The sequence below is a fragment of the Mastomys coucha genome, unplaced genomic scaffold (assembly GCF_008632895.1).
Source record: "Mastomys coucha isolate ucsf_1 unplaced genomic scaffold, UCSF_Mcou_1 pScaffold22, whole genome shotgun sequence".
NCBI lineage: Eukaryota > Metazoa > Chordata > Mammalia > Rodentia > Muridae > Mastomys > Mastomys coucha.
This window is the reverse complement of record NW_022196905.1, coordinates 219,231,813-219,253,212: the sequence shown is the minus strand read 5'-3', so window position 1 is coordinate 219,253,212 and position 21,400 is coordinate 219,231,813. Positions and strand designations below refer to the sequence as shown.

Here is a 21,400-nt window from a genome sequence, read left to right as displayed (position 1 = left end):
CCTCTATCACCAATTTTCTATTCTCTTGTCTCCAACCATCCCTCATAAATAATCCCAAAAGAGCAATGGGTTCCTTGGCCTTTCTTAGGTCTGCCCCGCAAGCCTGTGCTCTCCATTTCAAAGGCTGAATATGCACTGTTCTTGTCTCAACAGTTGACTGATACCTTAAGACACGTTTTTACTGTGAGTTTCAAGCCAGATGTGAGAAGAAATAGACTGTGCTTGGACAGCACTGTCTGAGACAATAAGTCTCCTGATCCTCTGAGAATAACTAAATCCCCTCAAAACAAAAGGAAGGGGAAAGTCTGACCTGTGTTTTGATTCCAGGAACCTCTCAAAATATCGTTACCATGTTATTTCCGCTGCCCCAGGTGACCACTGCTATTATTGAATACTCTGAGCGCTGGCAGGCTCTCCTGTTTTTAAATTCTAGCTCACTGAACTGTGTGTGGTTCCTGCTAAGGTTTTTCTTTAGTGGATTTGGGGATAGAAACGGGGTTCTTTTGTTTTTCTTGGAAATGTGCAGATTGACTTTTTATTTGGTTTGGGCTCACCAAGGTGGAAGCTGTTAAATTTGCTAAACAAGCCCTAGGAAGCCCAGCCAGGGCTGCAGGAAGCTCACTGACATCCAGCAAACCTCTGGGCTAATTTTAGGGTATGAGCTTAAATTGCTTTTCTCAAAAGTGTCCAGATCATAGTAGTTTAAATTTAAAAAATGCAATTCTCCATTTGTTGTTCTTGCCTTCAGTAAGATAAACTGAAACTTAAGATAAAAATATATAGGCTGAGGGTATATATGTCAGCAGTGTGTTTGTCCAGCATGTACAAAGCTCTGCCTTTGACCCTCAGAACAACATAAATGTGACATAATGGTACATGCCTATAAATGTCAGCTTGAGAGGTGGAGGCAGGAGGACCAGAAATTCAAGGTCATAGAAGACCATTTCTCTGGTGGAAAGAAAGTGTTGGGGGTTGGGTGGGTATGAGGATGTCACCTTTTCTAGAAAACAGTATTAACCAAGGACTTCTAAATGTCTTTTTACCGAGTCTGAGAGACGGCTCAGAGGTTAAGATCCCTGGCTGCTCTTCCAGAGGACCCCGGATTCAATTCCTAGCAATCACATAGCAACTTAAAACTGTCTGAAACTCCAGTTCTTGGGGACCCAATACCCTCTTCTGACTTCTGCAGGCATCAGCCAGGTGCATAGGCATACATACAAACAAGGAAAAAGACAAAACAAAAACCAAACAAATAAAAAAAAAACCACTCTTCATATAAACTAATAAGTAAAAATTACTTTAAGATTTTTTTTAATGAGACAGGTTTCAAACAGAGATTCTCTTGCCTGTGCCTCCTGGGTGCAGGAATTTAAGATGTGCATCACCACATCCAGCCCTTTTTACTGTTTGTATTAAAAACATTCCTTATTCTATTTTATTAAAACATGTGTTATTACTGTTGTGTTGGCATAGCTTGTCAGTGTATTGCTTAGAGGCTTTCTGTGTCTGCATTTGTACATGGATATACATAAATGTGCTTTAAAGTCCTAGCTCAGATTAAGAATTTCAGGATTCACATTCTAGCAAAGAATCCTTTTCCTAGAGAAATCCCCATCTCAAAGTAGATTTGGGATAATTTTGTTTTGGTTTGGTTTTATTTTAAGATTTATTTACTTATTTTATGTATGTGAGTACACTGTACCTGTCTTCAGACACACCAGAAGAGGGTATCAGATCCCATTACAGGTGGTTGTGAGCCACCAGGTTGCTGGGAATTGAACTCAGGAGCAGTCACTGCTCTTAACAGCTGAACCATCTCTCCCGCGGGATAGTTTTAACTTCTGTCCCCATTCATAAATTTTGCCTGTTTTAAATCCCATACAAGAAGAACCATTGAGTCTGGCTTACCTCCTCTATAAAAGTCACCATGTTGAAGTATGTGGTAATTTTTTTTCCCATATAGCACTCCGTCCTGTTACTCTAATATGGTATGGGTCTATTTGAATATCAGGAGATGAACATTTCAGTTGTTCTACAAAGGTGCGACCATTTTTACATGTCTTTTTTAAGCAAACGAACAAAAATGATCCTTTTTTTTAGTGTGAGGTGTGTGTGTATACACAGATACTAGGGGGGCCTTGGATCTAGGATTCCTGCTAGATAGTCAGAAGCTGCCTACTGTGTGTGTCAGGAATCAAACTGAACTCCTCACAAGAGTTGTCTCTCCAGTCTGTTATGTGGTCTGTGTCTTCTAATAAACTTTAGCTCTTAGTTCTTTTGGATGCATGCCTGTGAGGAGACTACCACATCACAGGAGATATACAGCTTAAGCTTAGCATTTGTAAAATGTAAATGTCTTTAAAGCCATTGTACCAGCTGTTGTCTTAACAACAGTGTGTGACAAATACAGTTAGCTCATAGTGTTAGTGACAGTTGGTATTAGTCAGTGGTTCATCTTGGCCGTCCCAGTGGCTATGTGGTGGCAAGTTCATGATCTATTTTGTGTTTTTTTGAAAAGCAGTTCAACCAGAAAGAGTAGCTCTTCTCTTTGGCTTTCTTGCAAAATTACAGTTGTGATTCAGTGGGTGCCCTGTGGTAGAGCCCAAACTCATAGAGTTCTAAAGAACCCCATGATTTCCATGTCAGCAGAGCTATGGATAAGAACAGTGGTGTTTGTCAGCATCGCGGAAGGATTAAAAAGCTCCAGGAAGGTTTTTGAAATGTGTGAAGGATAGAAGCTTGGAAGCTGAGGTGTTTGTACTTGAAACACAGTAAACAAGTTGGGAAGTGCGTGCATTCAGGGTCTTGCCTGCTTGATGAACAGTGGAGGCAGCACTGTGCCTCACTGACAGCGGCTACTACTGCAGTATCTGTTTAGTATCCAGTCATTAGATTGATTGACCTTTTAAAATTCATGTATGTATGGGGGGAGGGAGAGAGGGAGAGAGAGAGAGAGAGAGAGAGAGAGAGAGAGAGACAGAGACAGAGAGACAGACAGAGAGAGAGAGAGAGAGAGAGAGAGAGACAGAGAGACAGAGAGACAGACAGAGAGAGAGACAGAGAGAGAGACAGAGAGACAGACAGAGAGAGAGAGAGAGAGAGAGACAGAGAGAGAGACAGAGAGACAGACAGACAGACAGACAGAGAGAGAGAGAGAGACAGAGAGACAGAGAGACAGACAGACAGAGAGAGAGAGAGAGAGAGAGACAGAGAGAGAGAGAGAGAGAGAGCAAGTGCTTGTGAAGCGCTCTTAGGATACCCTGCAGATTTTATTTCTCTTTCCACCGTGTGGGTGCTGGGGACTGATCTAAGATGGCCAAGCTGGCAGCAAACATCTTGACCCACTGAGCCATCTCTGGGCTCATTAAAGATTTCTGATTTCTGATTCTATGTTATTTATGATAGGTTTGACATGACATTTCCATACACTTGCATAATGTATTTTGAACGTATTCACCACCACACAAGACATCTCTTTTCTCTTGCCACTTATTCTTGTGGATCCCTTATATACCCCTTATATACCTTTGTATATCACACGAAGCATGACATACCTAAATAGAATAAACCAATACCTAGGGTGAGGGGTCCTGTGAGCCAGGTCATTTGTGGATCTGCTCATAATCTCCCCCTCTGCACTGAAGGCTTGCCTGCTGGAAGGCCTCACATTAGCTATTAGCTTTCTAAGTAAGTTTCAATTAGGAGTTTGCTCCAGTGGCTTATTAGGCCTTTAATAGATGCTAATTATACTCTTGGTGCATCCTGAGTTAAGAATTGGGAAATGATTTTACATGTGTAAGCAAACCTTGAACCAGTGTTTGTGTCTTAGAAGATACTTAGAGAGAGCAATAAGTCAGAAATCAAAACAAGGCTGAGAACAGAATGATCTATACCACTGGGCTTGCCGCCCAGAATAGGCTGAAGTCCCATGCCTGTAAGGCCAAACAGAAGTCTATTTTGGACCAGTATTGACTCTAGCAGAAATCTTAAATTAGAGACTATCTAGGCACAATTCAAAAAAATTTTAAATTGGCATTATATATTTGTGAGCACGTGCTTTTGTTGATGTGTGCCATAGTGCAGGTCAGAACAATATGCACCTCTCTCCACCATATAGTTCGGAGAATGAACTCAGGTCATCAGGTGCCGTGGCAGGTACCTGACCTTCTGAGTCACCTCACTAGCTCCACACAGTACAGTTTTATTTCCACATACTCAGTACTATATAGACGGTTGGCTCAAGACAGAATGCTGAAGATGGTACATTTTCCGGACTAACACAGTGGCATGATCTCTGCCCTTTTAAAGCTACTGTATGCCCCTGTCACTGTGGTGTTTGAGGTACCTATTGCTTACATCTCCCCCTTCTTGAACTTGCTTGGGGTTGTAGTGGAATTGTTACTTCAGCTCTTGCCTCTTGAAGACATAGGTGAGTCCTGACATGCTTTTAAGCACAGCATTTTTTTGAAACAGGCCCTTCTGAGTCCTGGCCTGTTTTCAGGAGACTCCATTGTCCTTCTCACTCCAGGGTAGGAAATCTGAAAGCTCAGAGATGAAGCTGGTCCATCTGTGACAGTAGAGCAAGATGGGGGAGTACAAATCTCTGCCAGGGTAGTTTTCTTTTTCCCACGAGAATTCCTCAATTTATTTATTTTATGGCTGTCAGATTTAACAAAACAAACAAAAAAAACCCACTACCAAAAGAAAGTGTATCTGTTAAAACCATCATCACTAGCTGGGCGGTGGTGGCGCACACCTTTAATCCCAGCACTTGGGAGGCAGAGGCAGGCAGATTTCTGAGTTTGAGGCCAGCCTGGTCTACAGAGTGAGTTCCAGGAGAGCCAGGGCTACACAGAGAAAACCTGTCTCAAAAAACCTAAAAAATAAATAAATAAATAAATAAATAAATAAATAAATAAATAAATAAAATAAAGTAAAATAAAAATAAATAAAAATAATCATCACTGAAAGTGTCAGAAGGAGGTGTAGGGCATGCAACAATTCCCAGAGCTTCACTGAGTGAACTGTGTGTAGTGTCTGGTTTTCTTTCCATCAAAACTGAACACTGAGCTTGGTTGCCTGTACCTATAGCTGCAGAGCTAACAAGAAGCAGGCGCCACACACTGGGAGAGCTTGAAGATGTAGTCACTGCCTCCCATTTCCCTGCTAGTGTCAGCTGTAGGTCTTGAGCTCATCTTTGAATAGTAAATTTTTTTTCATGGTTCTCTCAAGTCCAGAAAGATATAGTATGAATCATTATTTAATCTGCAGCATTTGAAATCCTCTGAAGCTAAATCCCTGTATTAGCAACTGAATCTCTAGACGCAGCAACAGGAACTTAAGAGAACCCACTGAAATCCCGACATTATGGAGTAGAAATGCTCCCAAATGTATTTTCTGCTTCCATCTTCCATAAATAAGAATTAACTCCTGACAAAGGGTTATATCATATTAGATAAATCAATTTTTAATAACCATTTCATGGAAATTCATAAATTAAAAGTTAGAACTCCTCTCAGTTTAACCAGACCAATTTCTCTAAATCTAGGAGATTTGCAGACCTCGTTAGCATAGACCAAGGACTCCAAGAGATCTCAAGCAACCAGTCCAAGGCTGCACATGCAGGCAAATGGGTGTCAAGGATTTTCAGGTGCCTCCTGGTCTTTAAAACTCTCATTCCAGTCTGACAGAAAGTGAGTCTGCATGTGCTGCTCAGTAGTTGAAATGTCTCCCTACCCCTCTCCCCCAACCTCAGCTACATGTAAGAGAGAGTGATGAACATAGCATTCTGATCACCATTGAGACACATGGGTAGCAAGATACTATTATACTCAGGCTTCACAATTAAGATACGCCCTGGACATTCCTGGCTAAGAGGAAGGAAGCATTGTAAACTTCGCTGTTGTGAAACATAGGAATGAGGTAAATACTCAAACCCAACAAAAGTGTGCAGATTGCTCTAAGAACCCAGAGAAGGGTAAAGTGTGCAGATTGCTCTAAGAACCCAGAGAAGGGTAAAGTGTGCAGATTGCTCTAAGAACCCAGAGATGGGTAAAGTATGCAGATTGCTCTAAGAACCCAGAGAAGGGTAAAGTGTGCAGATTGCTCTAAGAACCCAGAGACGGGTAGAGTGTGCAGATTGCTCTAAGAACCCAGAGACGGTAAGTTGGCAGTCCAAATGACTGATGTTCAATCAGAGTTGGTGGACCATGCACCCCTTCATACCTTTTAGTGTGCTTTTTTTTTTTTAATTGTTTAAAATCTGCATCTCACCAGCCTTCTCTCTCTGCCCTGCTCCTATGGCCTTCTATTTCTAACCAGGATAACAGATCGTAGTCTGTCAGGGCCACTCAAGTTATACTTTGTCATGCCAGAAACTACAGAGGGGTTTCATTTCTAGATGTGCAGCTTATTTCCTAGCTAAACCTTCTGCACAGTTTACCTGTTATTATTACTATCTTTTATCTTTTTGGAACATGCTTAAGGGATTTGTGAAATGTTTTTTCACTCCATGACCATCTCTTCCTGAAAAATCTGCAGATGGACAGGTGTAGTTATAAGCTCAGGTTGTGCCTGGGTTGTTGGGGAAATCTCTCTAATTCAGAGTAAAGGTGAATTCAGATCCAGGCACTCTTAGCAGTATTGTGCCCATTGAGTCTGTCAGTGCAAAGTTGGCATGACCTAGGAAAAAATCCAAAACAACAAAAAAACCTTTCTCTTGGGGCTGGAGAGATGGCATAGTGTTGAGAGTACTAGCTATTCTGGCAGAAGACCCAGCTTCCATTCCCAGTCCTATGTAGTAACTCAGGCCATCTGTAACGCCAGTTCCAGGGGCGTCTACTGCCCTCTTCTGGCCTCTAAGAGTAACAAATACACATATAGTAAACAGACTTATATACAGACAAAGTACCTATGCACATTAAATTACATTAACATTAGAAATGTTTCCTACGAAGATCATAGGACATTCTTATTTTAATTTAAGTAGTTTCAAAACTAAGTATTTTTCAGGGTGACATTAGTGTGGTCTCATTGGGTGTAGGTATAGGTATGTGTGTTTGCACATGAGTGTGTGTGCATGTGGAGGCCAGAGGTTGGTAGCAGGTGTGTTTCTCTATCTCTGTCCATTTGAATCAAAGTCACTCAGTATATCTGGAGCTTATCAAGAGGGTTAGGTTAGGCGACCAGTGAGCTTTAGGGGGTCTACTTAGCTTTTCATGTAAGTTTAGGGGAATCTCAGCTCGACCCTTCATGCTTATATGACAGGCACTTTACCAACTGACTATCTCCTCAGGCCCAACCTTCTTTCAGGCCCCTAGACTAAAGGGAAAGGCTGTTCTTCTTCAGATGTCTTTGACAAGAGTTGATTAACATATAGCTATTGCTGTCTAGGTCGTATTTCTTGCTTAGTTCAGAGATACCACCTCGTTCTTTTGCCCAGACTGGCAATGAACTGCTAAAGTGAGCAAATTTTTCACCTCAGCCTTCAGAATAGTTGGTATAGCAGGTGTACACCACTGCCCATGGCCTCAGGTAGTGCTTTTTTCAACTAATACTGCCATCTTTGATTCTGGTTCTGTGCATTATGACAGAGGTTTTCTGGACTTTCAAAGAGTAGCTTAGTCTAAGAAACAACAACAGAATCTTCAACTGTGATAGACTAAAACTTAACTTGATTGCAGATCCTGTGAAGCCACTGGCCAGCGCCTCCCAAGCACCTGTGGATTCACCTTTCGCTATAAATAGAGCACCAGTCCCCGCCCAGATGGAAGCAGTCACGATACCTCCTCCTTACCAGCTCATCAGCCTCCCACCACACCCAGACACTCTCGGCCTCCAGGACGATCCACAAGATTACCTCTTGCTGATCAACTGTCAAAGCAAGAAGCCTGAACCTACCAGGTATATATAGTACACACTATAGTGTGTGTGTGTGTGTGTGTGTGTGTGTGTGTGTGTGTGTGCGCGCGCGCGCACACTTGCGTGCATTTAAAGGCCTTTAGTTTTTTAAGCCTTGAAGCTTACATGGCGCCATCTCTCTAGGATGACACTTCAGATTTGCGGTGCAGGTTGATTATCCTTTCTTACTGATTTCTCTTATGTGGGAGGCCTTTTGTACTTGACACTTTCTCCCAACATGGCAGATCACAGTTGTGCCTACAAGGCTGACTTGGAAAGGGTCTCAGAGTCTTTATTAGGGACTCACAGTGTTACTTGCTTGACAGATGTCACTGATTTGTAAATGGTGACCTTGCTCCATTTCTTATGTGATTGTAAACCAGCCAAGGGCCATCTTTTGTTTCTGAAGAAAGAGAGGAGTACCTACTACTAGAAGATTTTGAAAGCAAAGTGATTCCAATGCAGTGAGTGCGCTGTAGTTTTGGATCTGTGTGAGAAACTAATCATACAGGTAAAATCCCGTTATGGCAAATCCTAGAGGCTAGGCAGACCGGAAGGCAATGATATTTCGTGAAATCAAATATACTGCTACAAGCTGTGAACCTTTCAAACCTTCCTCCCCAGCCGTGGAGCAGTGCTGACTCCAAGCCGTGACTTAAAACTTTTAAAATAGAGATACGTGGAGTGTATGCCTGACCCAGAGGGTCCAAAAAGCCTTTTCCAGATCCTTAGTAGAGTATCATCGCCACCCCCTACATGCACACGTGTGTGAGTGCACACGCACATGCGCGCGCCTTTCCTGTGCTGAGCTTGAAGATATTTTAACTTGATCATCTTTGGCATTTTATATTGAAAAAGTTAAAGGGCATAAAGTGGCAGAGGAGATTGAATGACAGTTACTTAATTATTTGAAGAAGCAACAGGAAAAGAAAATCAAACAAGCTAGTGTCCACTGCTTACAACCTGTGACCATTGGTGACAGCACTGTCAACTGGAATATTTTTCACTGTGCGAAAACAGAAATGACGCACAAGGGAGGTTTATAAAATATGGTGTTAAGGAATTAAGCTTTATTGGTTTTTTGAGGGGGTTAGTGGTTTTGAGATAAGGTTTCTCTGTATAGCCATGGCTGTCCTGGAACTCACTCTATAGACCAGGCTGGCCTTGAACTCAGAAATCTGCCTGCCTCTGCCTCCCAAGTACTGAGATCAAAGGCGTGCGCCACCACCGCCTGGCAGTAGCTTTATTGTTTATGTAACAAAAATATTTCTATTCTTTGGTTAAAAAGTGATTATTAGTTAGAATAAGATTGCAGAGTAGTTGTTTTAAAAATTTATGTAGAACTTAAAACTCTCATAAATGCTTTCTATGAATCATTCCACGGGGTAGTGGAAGGAGCTAGGGAACATTCCATGGATGGTTTTGTCTGTTTGTTATAATGGTATTTTACCTGTAAGAGCAAGAAAATTGTGTAAGTCAACACTAGTTAATACTTTCAAATGCTAACTCGACTGTGCTTGTTTGCTGTGAGCATTGAAGCATCACACTTGGGAGCTTGTGCCCTGTGCACGACTAACTGATACTCTCCTCTATGGCGACTCACTGTTACTTGCTGGTGTGATTGTTTTGTTTTCTTTTGTTTTGTTTTTTAAGAATCCAGCTGATCAGTGAAAGTGTTTGGTGTACTTTCTTTTTATGACAGTGCCTTTCATTGATTTCACTGGTACAACACCATTACTACCGCAGGAGAGATTATTCTCCAAGTTACTGAGTAGATACTCGGCCGTGGGGACGGTTAAATAACCAGTATTTATGAAGTCCCCACCTCGTGCCCACTAGTATATTAGGTGCTGTGAAGATACACAGATTACTGAGGACACAGTCCCGAGATTCAGTCACCCTGGGAGCTCTCAAAGTAAACTTTCTCAAGAAGCCAGATAAAATAAGTATAAAATATTTATACATTCAAGCATAGGGGAGTTTGCTCACACACTCTTATCTGCCAGGACTCAGCTCATACACACACCCCTCTTGTGTTTTAACTTTGTGTGTGTGTGTGTGTGTGTGTGTGTGTGTGTGTGTGTGTGTGTGTATTTCCTTGGTGGAGCCTGGGGCACGGGCAGATATAGGGCAGGAATTACTGAGGATGCTCTGGCAGCGTGGTGATGGTAGTTTTGTTGGTTTATAAGTATAAACAACTAAAGAATATTTGTGCTTTTTGAATCTTATGGACCACAAAAAAAAATCTAACAAATAAAATGTGTCTTGATTGCTGAGCTACAGTGTATGTGTCAAAACTATATCTGTCTGACCTGACTGTGGTTTTGGGTTTTTTTTTGTTTTGTTTTGTTTTGTTTTTTGTCATTCAGAGCCCATTTTGACTCTGCGAAGCCCACCTCTTCTGAGACAGATTGCAATGACAACGTCCCTTCCCATAAGGCTCCTGCTTCCTCCCAGAGCAAACACGGAATGAATGGCTTTTTCCAGCAGCAAATGATGTATGACTGCCCACCATCCCGGGTTACATCTGTCTCTGGAGAGACCAGCCTCTATAACCTGCCCAGGAGCTATTCCCATGATGTGTTGCCAAAGGAATCTCCCTCAAGTACTGAGACAGATGGAGAGCTTTACGTTTTCAACACCCCATCTGGGACTTCAAGTGTAGAAACTCAGATGAGGCATGTATCTATTAGTTACGACATTCCGCCAACACCTGGTAATACTTACCAGATTCCACGGACATTTCCAGAAGGCACATTGGGACAGTCATCAAAGTTGGACACCATTCCTGATATCCCCCCACCTCGGCCACCAAAGCCACATCCAACTCATGACCGGTCTCCTGTGGAAACGTGTAGTGTCCCACGCACAGCCTCAGACACTGACAGCAGTTACAGTATCCCTACAGCAAGCATGCCGCCCTCCCGAAGTAATACCATTTCCACCGTGGATTTGAACAAGTTGCGGAAAGGTAAAGCTCTGTCAGGTTCTGCTCTTTTAGGGGTCAGTGATAGAAAGCCTATTTCTACATGGCTTCATGGGTAAGAACCTTTTCTGCACATGCATAGGACCTACGCTTAGGTTCTAGTGCCCTCTCATGTTTGTGATCCTAGCGATGTGTATGAGACAGAGACAGGAGGATTATTGACACTTGTGGACTGCCAGCCTACCTCTAGATTCAGAGAAAGATCCTGTCTCAGGAGAAGAAGACAAAGTGTGACACCCAACATCCTCCTCTGGTATCCAATCACTCTGAAGGCACACAAGCAATTGAACCCACATGCACATGTGCACACACATCACATTCATTCACACATATATGTACATATGCAAGAAGAAAATCCATTTTCTCAGTAATTGCTCTCTTCAGCATAGTTTGGCAGTAAAGGGTATTTGTCACTTTCTTTCTGCACCTCTGCAGCTCCCACACATGTAGCCATGATAGCAGAGTCAGTACATCCCTGGAGGGTGTGTGTGTGTTCAGGGGGTGGCAGGTGTCTGTGTGTGTATCTGTCTATGTCTATCTGCCTGTGTCTCTATGTGTATCTGTGTGTGTCTTTGTGTGGATGCCTATGTGTTGGTGGCTGTCTTTGTGTGGGGGTATCTGTGTATCTGTATGTGTGTCTTTGTGTGGGTATCTGGGTCGATGTGTCTGTATGTGTCTGCCTGTGTCCATGTCTGTCCGTCTGTCTGCCTGTCTGCCTGTGTGCATGCATGTTTGCATGCCTGCTCTCTTAGAAGAAAAAGAGCTGGATCATCTCATGCCTGGAAAAGTATGGGCTTATGGTTTCCTACCTCGTTTCTCTCCCACTTCCTAGGCTTCTGTAGAGGTAGGCTGTCTGAACAGAAACACTCCTAGTGATGTCCTTGCCTGTGTCTGTGTGCCACCATGACTATTTCTATGTCCTATCTCTGAGGTTTTCCCCTTCCTTCCTTCCTTTCTCCCTCAATCAGCCGCTTTTACATTTTTGTCTTCATAGGCAATGACGCTGTTCAAGGGAAACCATTGTTGTGATTTGACTTTTTCAATTTGTAGAGCACAGAGTCTCCTCTCTCTCTTCAGCTTAGCTGACAGTGGATGTGCTTGTCTTATCTCATAAAGCCTGCAAACACAAGCTAAAGGCCTCAAGTGTGGAATTGCTCTAGCTTTGTTCTCCATGGTTCTAGAATGCTTGTACAGTGTAAACCCTGTGTGTTGAGCATTTTGTCCCTTCTCTGCCTTCCCTTTCCTTCATGCTCCCTGTTCCCATTAGTTCCCTTCATCTCTGTGGCAGTTTTGTGTCAAGTTTCATAGTAAATATGATTTTGCATATCAATATAAAATCCAATAACCATTCTCTATGAGATTAGCTTATCTTAATATCTTATTAGCTTAATATCTTAATATCTTATTAGCTTATCTTAATCTCGTGTTTCACCTTCTAGCAAGTGGCATGACTTCATTCTTTGCTTTGTTTTGCTTTTTACCTTTATTTAGTAGTTTATTCTGTATAGGAGATGAGAGGACAGCTTTCATGTGTTGGTTCTCTCCTTCCACCGTGTGGGTCCTGGAGAACAAACTCAGGCCAGGCCATCAGACTCAGCAGCAAGTGCTTAGCTTTATCTGCTGAGCCATCTGGCCAGCTCAAACTCATTCTTGTTTAAGGAGGAAAAGAATCCATTGGGAATAGGTGCCCAGCTTTCCTTACACAGTCTTCTGCTGTTTGACACTCTGCTGGCTGCTGCATGGCTTAGTTTGCATGGCTGTGGTGAAGACTCTCTGATCTGCCACTCTCACGTACTCGGGATGGTCATGAGGTTGTGTGGTAGATATGGTTTTACTTAGTTACTTTTTTAGGCAACTTCCATACCAATTTTCATAATAGTTGGTCTGTTTTATGTTCCCACTAGTGATGTCTGAAGATCCTTGATATCTTCTGTCCTTGTCCCGGCCAACACTTGTTAGGTTTTGTTGTTGTTGTTTTATGTGAGTGAGTGTTGGAGGAGGGCACAGATTTGGTGTAGTTTGGGGTTTTTGTTTGTTTTTGTTTAATGACCAACATTCTGACTGGGGTAAGGAGAAATCTTAGTGTAGTTTTGATTTGCAATTCTCTGACAGCTATTGAGGTTGTTAAACCGTGCGTGCGTGCGTGCGTGCGTGCTTGTTTGGGTGCTGTATACTCCTTTAGTTAGCCCACTTACTGGCTGGGTTTTCTTATTTAGTTTTTAGTTCGTTCTTGCTTTGAGCCATGTTGGGTATACAGCTGGCAGAAGTTCTCTCCCACGCTCAGGCTGACTTTACCTGATCACTGCTCCCTCCGCAGGCCTTTGAAATTTCATGAGGTCTTGTTTGTCAGTTGTTGGTTCCATGTGCTGGGTGGCTGAGATCCTACTGAGAGCAACCCTTGCCTGTGCACATACAGGACTGCTTTCCCTTCTTTCTTCTCCAGTTACCTCTGGATGTCAGGTCGCATCCCTCTGTAAGGTTTTTGAGTCACTAGAGTTGGTTTTTACAGAATGAGCTCCTGGGATCTACTTCCACTGTTATACAGATGGATATCCAGTTTCCCACTACTATCTGTTGAAGATGTCATGTTTTCTCCTGTGTGTATTTTTGGCAACTTTGTTTTTTTTTGTTTTTTGTTTTTTTTTTTTAAATCAGATATTAAGTGCACATGCCCTTAAATCTATGTGTCAGCATTTCTGTATCTTGTGGTAGAGTTTTCTAGCTGTTGCCAAAAAGCTAGAGTAGCCAGGCAGTGGTGGCGCACACCTTTAGTCACAGCACTTGGGAGGCAGAGGCAGGAGGATTTCTGAGTTCGAGGCCAGCCTGGTCTACAGAGTGAGTTCCGAGATAGCCAGGGCTGCACAGAGAAACCCTGTCTCGAAAAAACAACAACAAAACAAACAAACAAACAAACAAAAAGCTAAAGCGTTAATATACAATAAAAATACTTTATTTGCTATATGTTCATCCTTCTAACACCTATTTGAAATTGTCTACTCCTTCCTTCTTTCCTTCCCCCCATCCTTCTCCCCTCCCTACCCTTTCCTTTGACCCTGCCACAGGATCTCATGTAGCCCTATCTCACTCACAATGTACCTGAAGATGACCTTGAACTTCATACACACACACACACACACACACACAAACACTGTGATGGGCACTGAGTGATTTACACTGTATGATGGACAATGTGATGACCAATGTGATTGTCACTGTGTGATGGACATTGTGTGGTAGTCACTGTGTGACGGGGAGTGTGTGAAGGTCACTGTGTGGTGGACACTGTGTGGTGGACACTGTGTGAACATTCTGATGAACACTATGTGAAGGTCACTGTGTGATTGACACTAATGATCACACTTTGATCAACACTGTGATGGACACTAATAACCATTGTGTGATGGTCACTGTGTGATGGGGACACACACACACACACACACACACACACACACACTGCCTCAGTATCCTTCGTTGCTGGGATTTCAAACAGTCTAAATAACCTAGTTATAAGTTAGTGGCTCAAAATGGATATCATTTCTTTTCTCCATCTTTAGATACTCTTCTCCTGCCAGGCTTGGGCATTCAGTTGCTGTCATAGTAAGATGATAATATTGGTAAACATATAGGTGTGTGTTTGATGTGCCAGTTAGAGACCCTGCTTGATGAGTGTCCTTTCGGGGTTGACAAATGCGTGTGCATGGACAAGTGTGAAGAGAGAGAGCACCTTCGAGCTGGCAACATGAGAACAGAAGCTGACCACTTTTCTTAATTCCAGATACTAGTTCTCAAGATTGCTATGATATCCCACGGACCTTTCCAAGCGATAGATGTAGTTCCCTGGAAGGCTTCCATAGCCAGTATGTAAGTATGACTGACCACTGGCCTTGCCACTTTCTGACTCTTTCCTAGACTCTAAATGCGGCCATGAAATGAAAGTTACTACAGGTTCCGTAGGAACCGACGACGATAGTTGTGTGTGACAGTGGCTTTGCTTATTAAGAGAAATGTATGTATGTTTTAGAAAATCAAAAACGTGTTGACAGCGGGAGGTGTCTCAGGAGAAGAACTGGATGAGAACTACGTTCCTATGAACCCCAACTCGCCACCGCGACAACATTCCAGCAGTTTTACGGAGCCAATTCTGGAGCCAAACTATGTGCCAATGACCCCTGGGACCTTTGATTTTTCTTCATTTGGGATGCAAGTCCCTCCTCCTGCTCATATGGGCTTCAGGTCCAGCCCAAAGACCCCTCCCAGGAGGCCAGTTCCTGTTGCTGACTGTGAACCACCCCCAGTGGATAGAAACCTCAAGCCAGACAGAAAAGGTAAGGGGGTGTGGCCAGCAAAGGGTAGGTGGGGGCATGCAGTTGGGGCTGCATTTAACTGCACCTAAACATGAAGCTGGTGTGGGGCTGTGCCGAAGCACTTTCTGTAGCCTGGGTCCTTAGCTTAAGTCCAGAAATCCTACAATTTGTAAATGAATATGTTGATGTCCAGGTGGCATGTCTAGGTCTCCTCAGACCTATGACAGAGCTTACAAACTGAGACTGCCCAGAGCAATGGCAGAAGCAGGCAAGCACCAGGAGAACCTGAAATGTTCTTTTCAGAGGATATACGTGGAGCTCCTGACCCTTGCCTGACTGTCCCCTCCACTGATGTATGACACTCACACATGTCAAGAGAGACCTGAAATCTCAGGTTGTATGTGTGTCGGTGTCTTGATTGTTTTGTTGTTGTTAATTTCTGTCAGCTCTTTTGCTTTTGTAAAGCATAGCAAACCAAGCCTAACACTAGATAAGATCTTGCTTTGCTTAAATTAGATTCTAGATAATAATGCATTTGATGTGGTTATTAATAGTTAAGCTGTCTATATAGCCTTTCTCTTTACCCACATTATGACTTAAAAAAAAAAGTCTGCCTTGGCTGCGTGGCGCTTACTCTGGACGATGTAAAGAGAGTTGACCTCTGAAGCAGGGGAGCTTGTGAGGCCTGGTCCTCTTTGTCAGAGGAAGCTTTCAGTCACTTTGGGTAATGTCTCCTCAAGTTTCAAAAACTTAGGTTCAAGCCAAGCATGGTGGCCTGAGCTTTTCATTCTGGTGTCTGGGATACAGAGGTAGGTAAATTTCTGCCATTTTAGGCCAGCCTGGTTTACATAGTTCTGGGTCAGCCAGAGCTGCACCCGTCTCAAAAACAAAACAAAACAAATTTGGGCTTAAGTCTTTTAAACACAGCACACTGTACTCAGCACACCGTTAGTATGTGGTCTAATCTTCATAACTAAGTAAAGTTAGAGCCTGCGGTAGACTGATAGGTTCCTGACTTCTTGCAGAGGAATTAAGGTCATTTGAAAAGCCACATGTAATTTATAGCAATGTTTATGCAAATTATGTAATGTTTATGCAAACTTCTTATTAACCTGGGCTTAAATCATTAACACCAATTATGTTATAGTTGCGGGAGACTCGGACTTCTTCAAACTAACAGGGTTTGGTTTTATTCTTATGTAAGAAAGGATGTATGTCTGCTGTACTTCGTGGTAATATGTGATCTTTGCCCTGTGCACTTGTCTTGTGGGGCCATCACTGCATCTTCTCTGTCCGCTCCCTTTTCTTTCTCCTCTCCTCTCTGTGTTCTCTCCCTTGACTGGGTTCGGCTTTCTGCACCCTTTGGCCTGCAGCACTTCTCTGTGGCCTCAGTCCTCCCGCCTGGATCCTTCCTTGGCCCTTGCCCTGTCAACATCTGCCTCTGATGCCTCTGTCATTTTCAGGCTTCAGATTCTTAGAGATCACTTGAGTGGTCCAGGTTATCCTTGCACACAGTTGTCTGGTTGTTGGTGGGACAGATGCCTACCTTTGGTCTCACACAGTGAGAATGGTCCCGTGTGGTAGCCATAGACTCCCCGACACCCATGCTTCATGGCCACCCTCTGAAGTTGTCTTAGCAAGAGTATGAGTGCCACCGCCTTCAGATACCCATGCTTCATGGCCACCCTCTGAAGTTGTCTTAGAAAGGGTATAAGTGCCACAGCCTTTTTATCCCTTTTGTTTGTCTTTTTCTTTAACTCAATTAGAAATCTCACTAATTGTTTTCTTTGTGACATAAAATGTAAGTGAACATGACGGGATCTGTAATTGGTCCACAGGTCCCTGAAAAATCAATACATATCTTGTAGACACAAAGTATAGAAATTTTATTTGTTTCTCTGTGTAGTTCTGGCTGACCTGGAACTTGTCCAACAGACCAAGCTGGCCTCAATCTCAGAGGTCCACCTGCCTCTACCTCCTAAGTTCTGGGACCACTGCCTGGCTTTGAGATCCCTTTTTAAAAAGTAAAAGCAGCACACATTATTTCCATGGAATAGAACAAAGGAAGCTTGGATCACTTTTGGAAACAGTTATTCTTCTAAAAACTAGGCAAACTTGAAAAGGGCAGGACCCCCATTCCCAGCACCACACTGTGATTTCATTGCCATAATTTTTTTTGGCATATCTGCTTAGATACATGATGAGCTGACAAAGAGCACTCAGGGGACTACATCCCGGGACAGTTTTAGCTGAAGGTTAAAGAGGCTATTGAAATTTAATATTAGTAAACGGGGTTTTACTTTTCTTTTGTACCTTTAATTTCAATCAGTAGGATTCCTGAGAGGAAGCCTATGACGGTGTTTGCTGCAATCTGGAATACTTTGCCTGGAAAAGTATAACTGTTAAGAAAAGCAATTTAAAACCTAGATTCTGTCGGGTGGTGGTGGTGCACGCCTTTAGTCCCAGCACTTGGGAGGCAGAGGCAGGCGGATTTCTGAGTTCAAGGCCAGCCTGGTCTACAGAGTGAGTTCCAGGACAGCCAGGGCTACACGGAGAAACCCTGTCTCGAAAAACCAAAATAAAATAAAATAAAATAAATAAGACCCAGATTCCACCTGGACGCAGCCAGCACTCTAGAGGCAGAGTCAGGCAGATCTCTGTAAGTTCCAAGCCAGCTAGGGCTATGCAGTGAGACCCCATCTCAAAACACTAAAAAAATAAAATAAAAGCTGAAATTATAATCTCACCACTAAACTTATCCTTGGATATGTGTGAGCTGGGAGCGTGTGTCCCATTTGGGCCACGATATTCTTTTCACTCTGCGTAGGAAGAGATGAGTTTTGTAACTACAAATTCAAATACGATTGTGTCAGGTGCGCCTGACTCCTCTCAGAGCCTTAGCCAGCTGGGTATTTGTTTGTTTCAGTTGCTCCCTTTGGAAGAGTCCACAACAAACAATTGTCAGCCTCATCTTGTTTCTGCCCCAGTATACACTCGATGCTGGCCAGTTTTCAAAGGCTTCCTACAGTGTGAAGCTGCAGAAGTACAGAGGTGCTGTGTGTGCAGACACCTGGTGTGTCCCCAGCTGTTAGCTGTCACAGCTTGATCACTAGCTCAGAGTTCACGATGCTGTCCCTGTAGTCTTTGTTTCAGACAAGATTGTGCATGCATTTAATAAGGAGAGCTTTAAGCATATTGTATGAGATACCAGAAGAACAGAGAAGTCACTTTGTAGAGACCGAGCGGAACAGTTTGAGTGGCTGTCACACCTTTGTATTTCTAATGGAAAAGGAATTTTGTGAGGGTTGGAGATTTTTTATAAAATATCTATTGGGTTTCAGTAAAAGTAAGCCATGACACAAAGGACCCTGTTTAACCACTGGGCTCACCTGGCTTCTGCTGCTTCCATCTCCTGGGGCATTCCAGAGGCAGGAGCCACCCAAGATGGTAGTGTTTTCTTCTCCTGAGTCTATTTGTATAGAGATTTTATCATTCTAACTTTTTAAAAAGCGAGCCCTTGAAGCTTTTAAATATCATTAAATATCATTTAAAATTATGCTCATAAGGTAATAAATATTTAAAGACCAGATGAGTGGTACTAGTACCTTAACTAATCTTTTTAAAGATATTTTAAATTCTTTATATTCGCCAAGTAGGTGCCTAGTGACTGAGTAAACCCAAAGAGGGCATCAGATCTAGTGTGCAACTGGAGTTACAGACTGTTGTGAGCCACCATGTCAGTGCTGGGAGTCACTCCCAGTCGTCCACAAGAGCAGCCTGCGCTCTGACCCACTGACCCACTGACCCACCTCTCTGCCTCCCTTTACTAAATCTTCATAAACAGGAGTTAATGTTTAATTCCTAAGTCAGACTGTGGATACACTTGTTAGAGCTTAAAGGAAGGAAGTATTGAATATGTTCCTATAGCATAGTCTTAACTTATTGTTAGTTACTATAGTATTTATTATATTCCTCCTCACATAGTTAAAACAAGTACAAATGTTTTTCTTGTTTTTTGTTTGTTTGTTTGTTTTTTGAGACAGGGTTTCTCTGTGTAGCCTCGGCTGTCCTGGAACTCACTCTGTAGACCAGACTGGCCTCGAACTCAGAAATCCACCTGCCTCTGCCTCCCAAGTGCTGGGATTAAAGGCGTGCGCCACCACTGCCCGGCTACAAATGTTTTTCTTTTACAACCCTGCCTCAAGTCACCTGCTGAAATTAGCCAAGGGAGTAACCTTGTAAGTTACTTTTCTTCCACCTTAGTTTTGGGATACCCATTGGAAATAGTCCTGCAACTTTAGAATAGTATGCCTGCATTATTAGAGGCCAATTCAGGAAGTTCTAGTGTAGCCTTGAGTTTATGTAGCCATTACCTATCAGGAGACCATTAGTATGTGGGGCTTGCATTGAATCTATGTCGGCATTACCTATCAGGAGACTATTCATATGCAAGGCTTTCCAAAAAGGCTTACACCTGTGTATTTGAGATGGGACTCGTATGTGATGACCTTGACTGTATTCAAGCTGAACACTTCTAAAATTACTTCAGTATAAATGAAGTTTGTTTATCAGAGAGCTAAGAGCTTACCCTCAGTAAACCCCCTTTGCTCAGGTAGAGTCTATAAACCCAAGGGGAGACAGGGTCGCTTCCCTGAGAAGCTCACCCTCTAGGTTTGACAGAGGAGATGGAAGGGTAAACACACATGCATGAATGCCTGGGAAGACAGCTGGTTAGCTTTTGTCACTCTAAGGGGCAGCTCTCCTAAGCCCAGTCTGATAAAGGGGGGTGGAGGAGGGTAGTGAGGGCTGGTGCTGGTGCAAGAGAGAGGAGGTAGAGCTGGGGTACTGGAGCTCAGTACTGTAAGTGGCAGGAAGACCTTTCCCAACAGGGGATTGCTCAGGGTCATGGATGGCCAAGACAGTAGGAGAGCACAGGAAAGGAAGAAGAACCTCACATCCTGAGGAGGCATCCTCATGCAGGCTGACGGGGCTAGGCCTCATTCTGAGCACTCTGGTGAAGGACTTTATGCAGACAGTGGCAGTCAGTTGGCACTAGATGTTTCATTCTGATTTAAAATAAAATAATTATACTTTGCTATATCACATTTGTTTATCATCTCCCATAGTAGGAACTTTTCCCAGTTTTCCACACCCAGATCTTCTTGGTCGTTGGTTGGGATAGTGGAGCTGTACTGAGGCTCTTTTTGCCTGGAGATCATTGTTGAGAAAGTTGTTTTCCTCAGGACACATGAGGAATTGGAATAAAACTAACAAGAGTTATCCTAATTGTGAAGGCGGTATCTATGGAGCGCTTTAAGTGCACTTCGGAAGACTCACTATGCATAGCATGACTTTGATAGGGATTCCAGGCAGGAGGAAACACATGGACATAAGAACACCTCACGGTGGGGCAGTGGTGGTGCAAGCCTTTAATCCCAGCACTTGGGAGGCAGAAGCAGGTGAATTTCTGAGTTCAAGGCCAGCCTGGTCTACAGAGTGAGTTCCAGGACAGCCAGGGCTACACAGAGAAACCCTGTCTCAAAAAAAAAAAAAAAAAAAAAAAAAAAAAAAAAAAAAAAGTGACACCTCCACCTGGACTCAAAGGGTTCCAATTCTGTTAGTACTGTCACCATCCTCAAGTCCCTCTGCACCTTCACTTCTCAGCGACCAACCACTTGAATATTTGTTCTGGTCATACTTTCTTTCGAAAGCTTGGAGAGGGGAGGATGAGTTCAGAGGGGATGATGAGTTCAGATAATGCCTGACCCTCAGAAATCCTCAGCATGGTCAAGGGCCATGGTGTCTGTCAAGCCAGTCTTACAAAATAGAACTTAGCAAGCTTCATGTGGAGATGATGGGCACAGGTTCAGGAAGCCATGGTGGGCTGGGCATTCTGAGAAAGATCAGGGAGCATTCTGGCCAATGCAGAGCACGAATACTTCCTGAGAAGAGTATTAGGAGAACGGCATCTCACCACACCAGGCACTCCACCAAGGCCCCCCATATTGTCTGCCAGAACCAGCTCATGTCTGGTGTAATTCATTGAAAGTAACTGGATGCTCCATTGTGCTGTCCTACACGTGAGAGCCACTGAGGCCTCTTGGGTTCTTCTGTCTTTCAGTTTGAAATTTCTTCTCCTAGTTAGAGAAGACTAAAGCAACATTGACCTTTGAGTTCCCACCAGTCCTGCCAAGATTACTTCCTCAGGCAA

At 43.2% G+C, this 21,400-nt stretch overlaps 1 protein-coding gene across 6 annotated transcripts in view; it reads left to right on the top strand.

Annotated features, from left to right (window-relative positions):
• The window catches only part of Gab1 (GRB2 associated binding protein 1), a 114,304-nt gene that overhangs the window by 80,688 nt on the left and 12,216 nt on the right, over window positions 1-21,400 (top strand). For all 6 annotated transcript variants that reach the window (XM_031340437.1, XM_031340436.1, XM_031340439.1 and 3 more), the window contains exons 3-6: window positions 7,683-7,902; window positions 10,269-10,870; window positions 14,661-14,746; window positions 14,907-15,210. In XM_031340437.1, coding sequence (XP_031196297.1) covers window positions 7,683-7,902; window positions 10,269-10,870; window positions 14,661-14,746; window positions 14,907-15,210 — 1,212 coding nt within the window. The remainder of the gene's footprint in view (window positions 1-7,682; window positions 7,903-10,268; window positions 10,871-14,660; window positions 14,747-14,906; window positions 15,211-21,400) is intronic.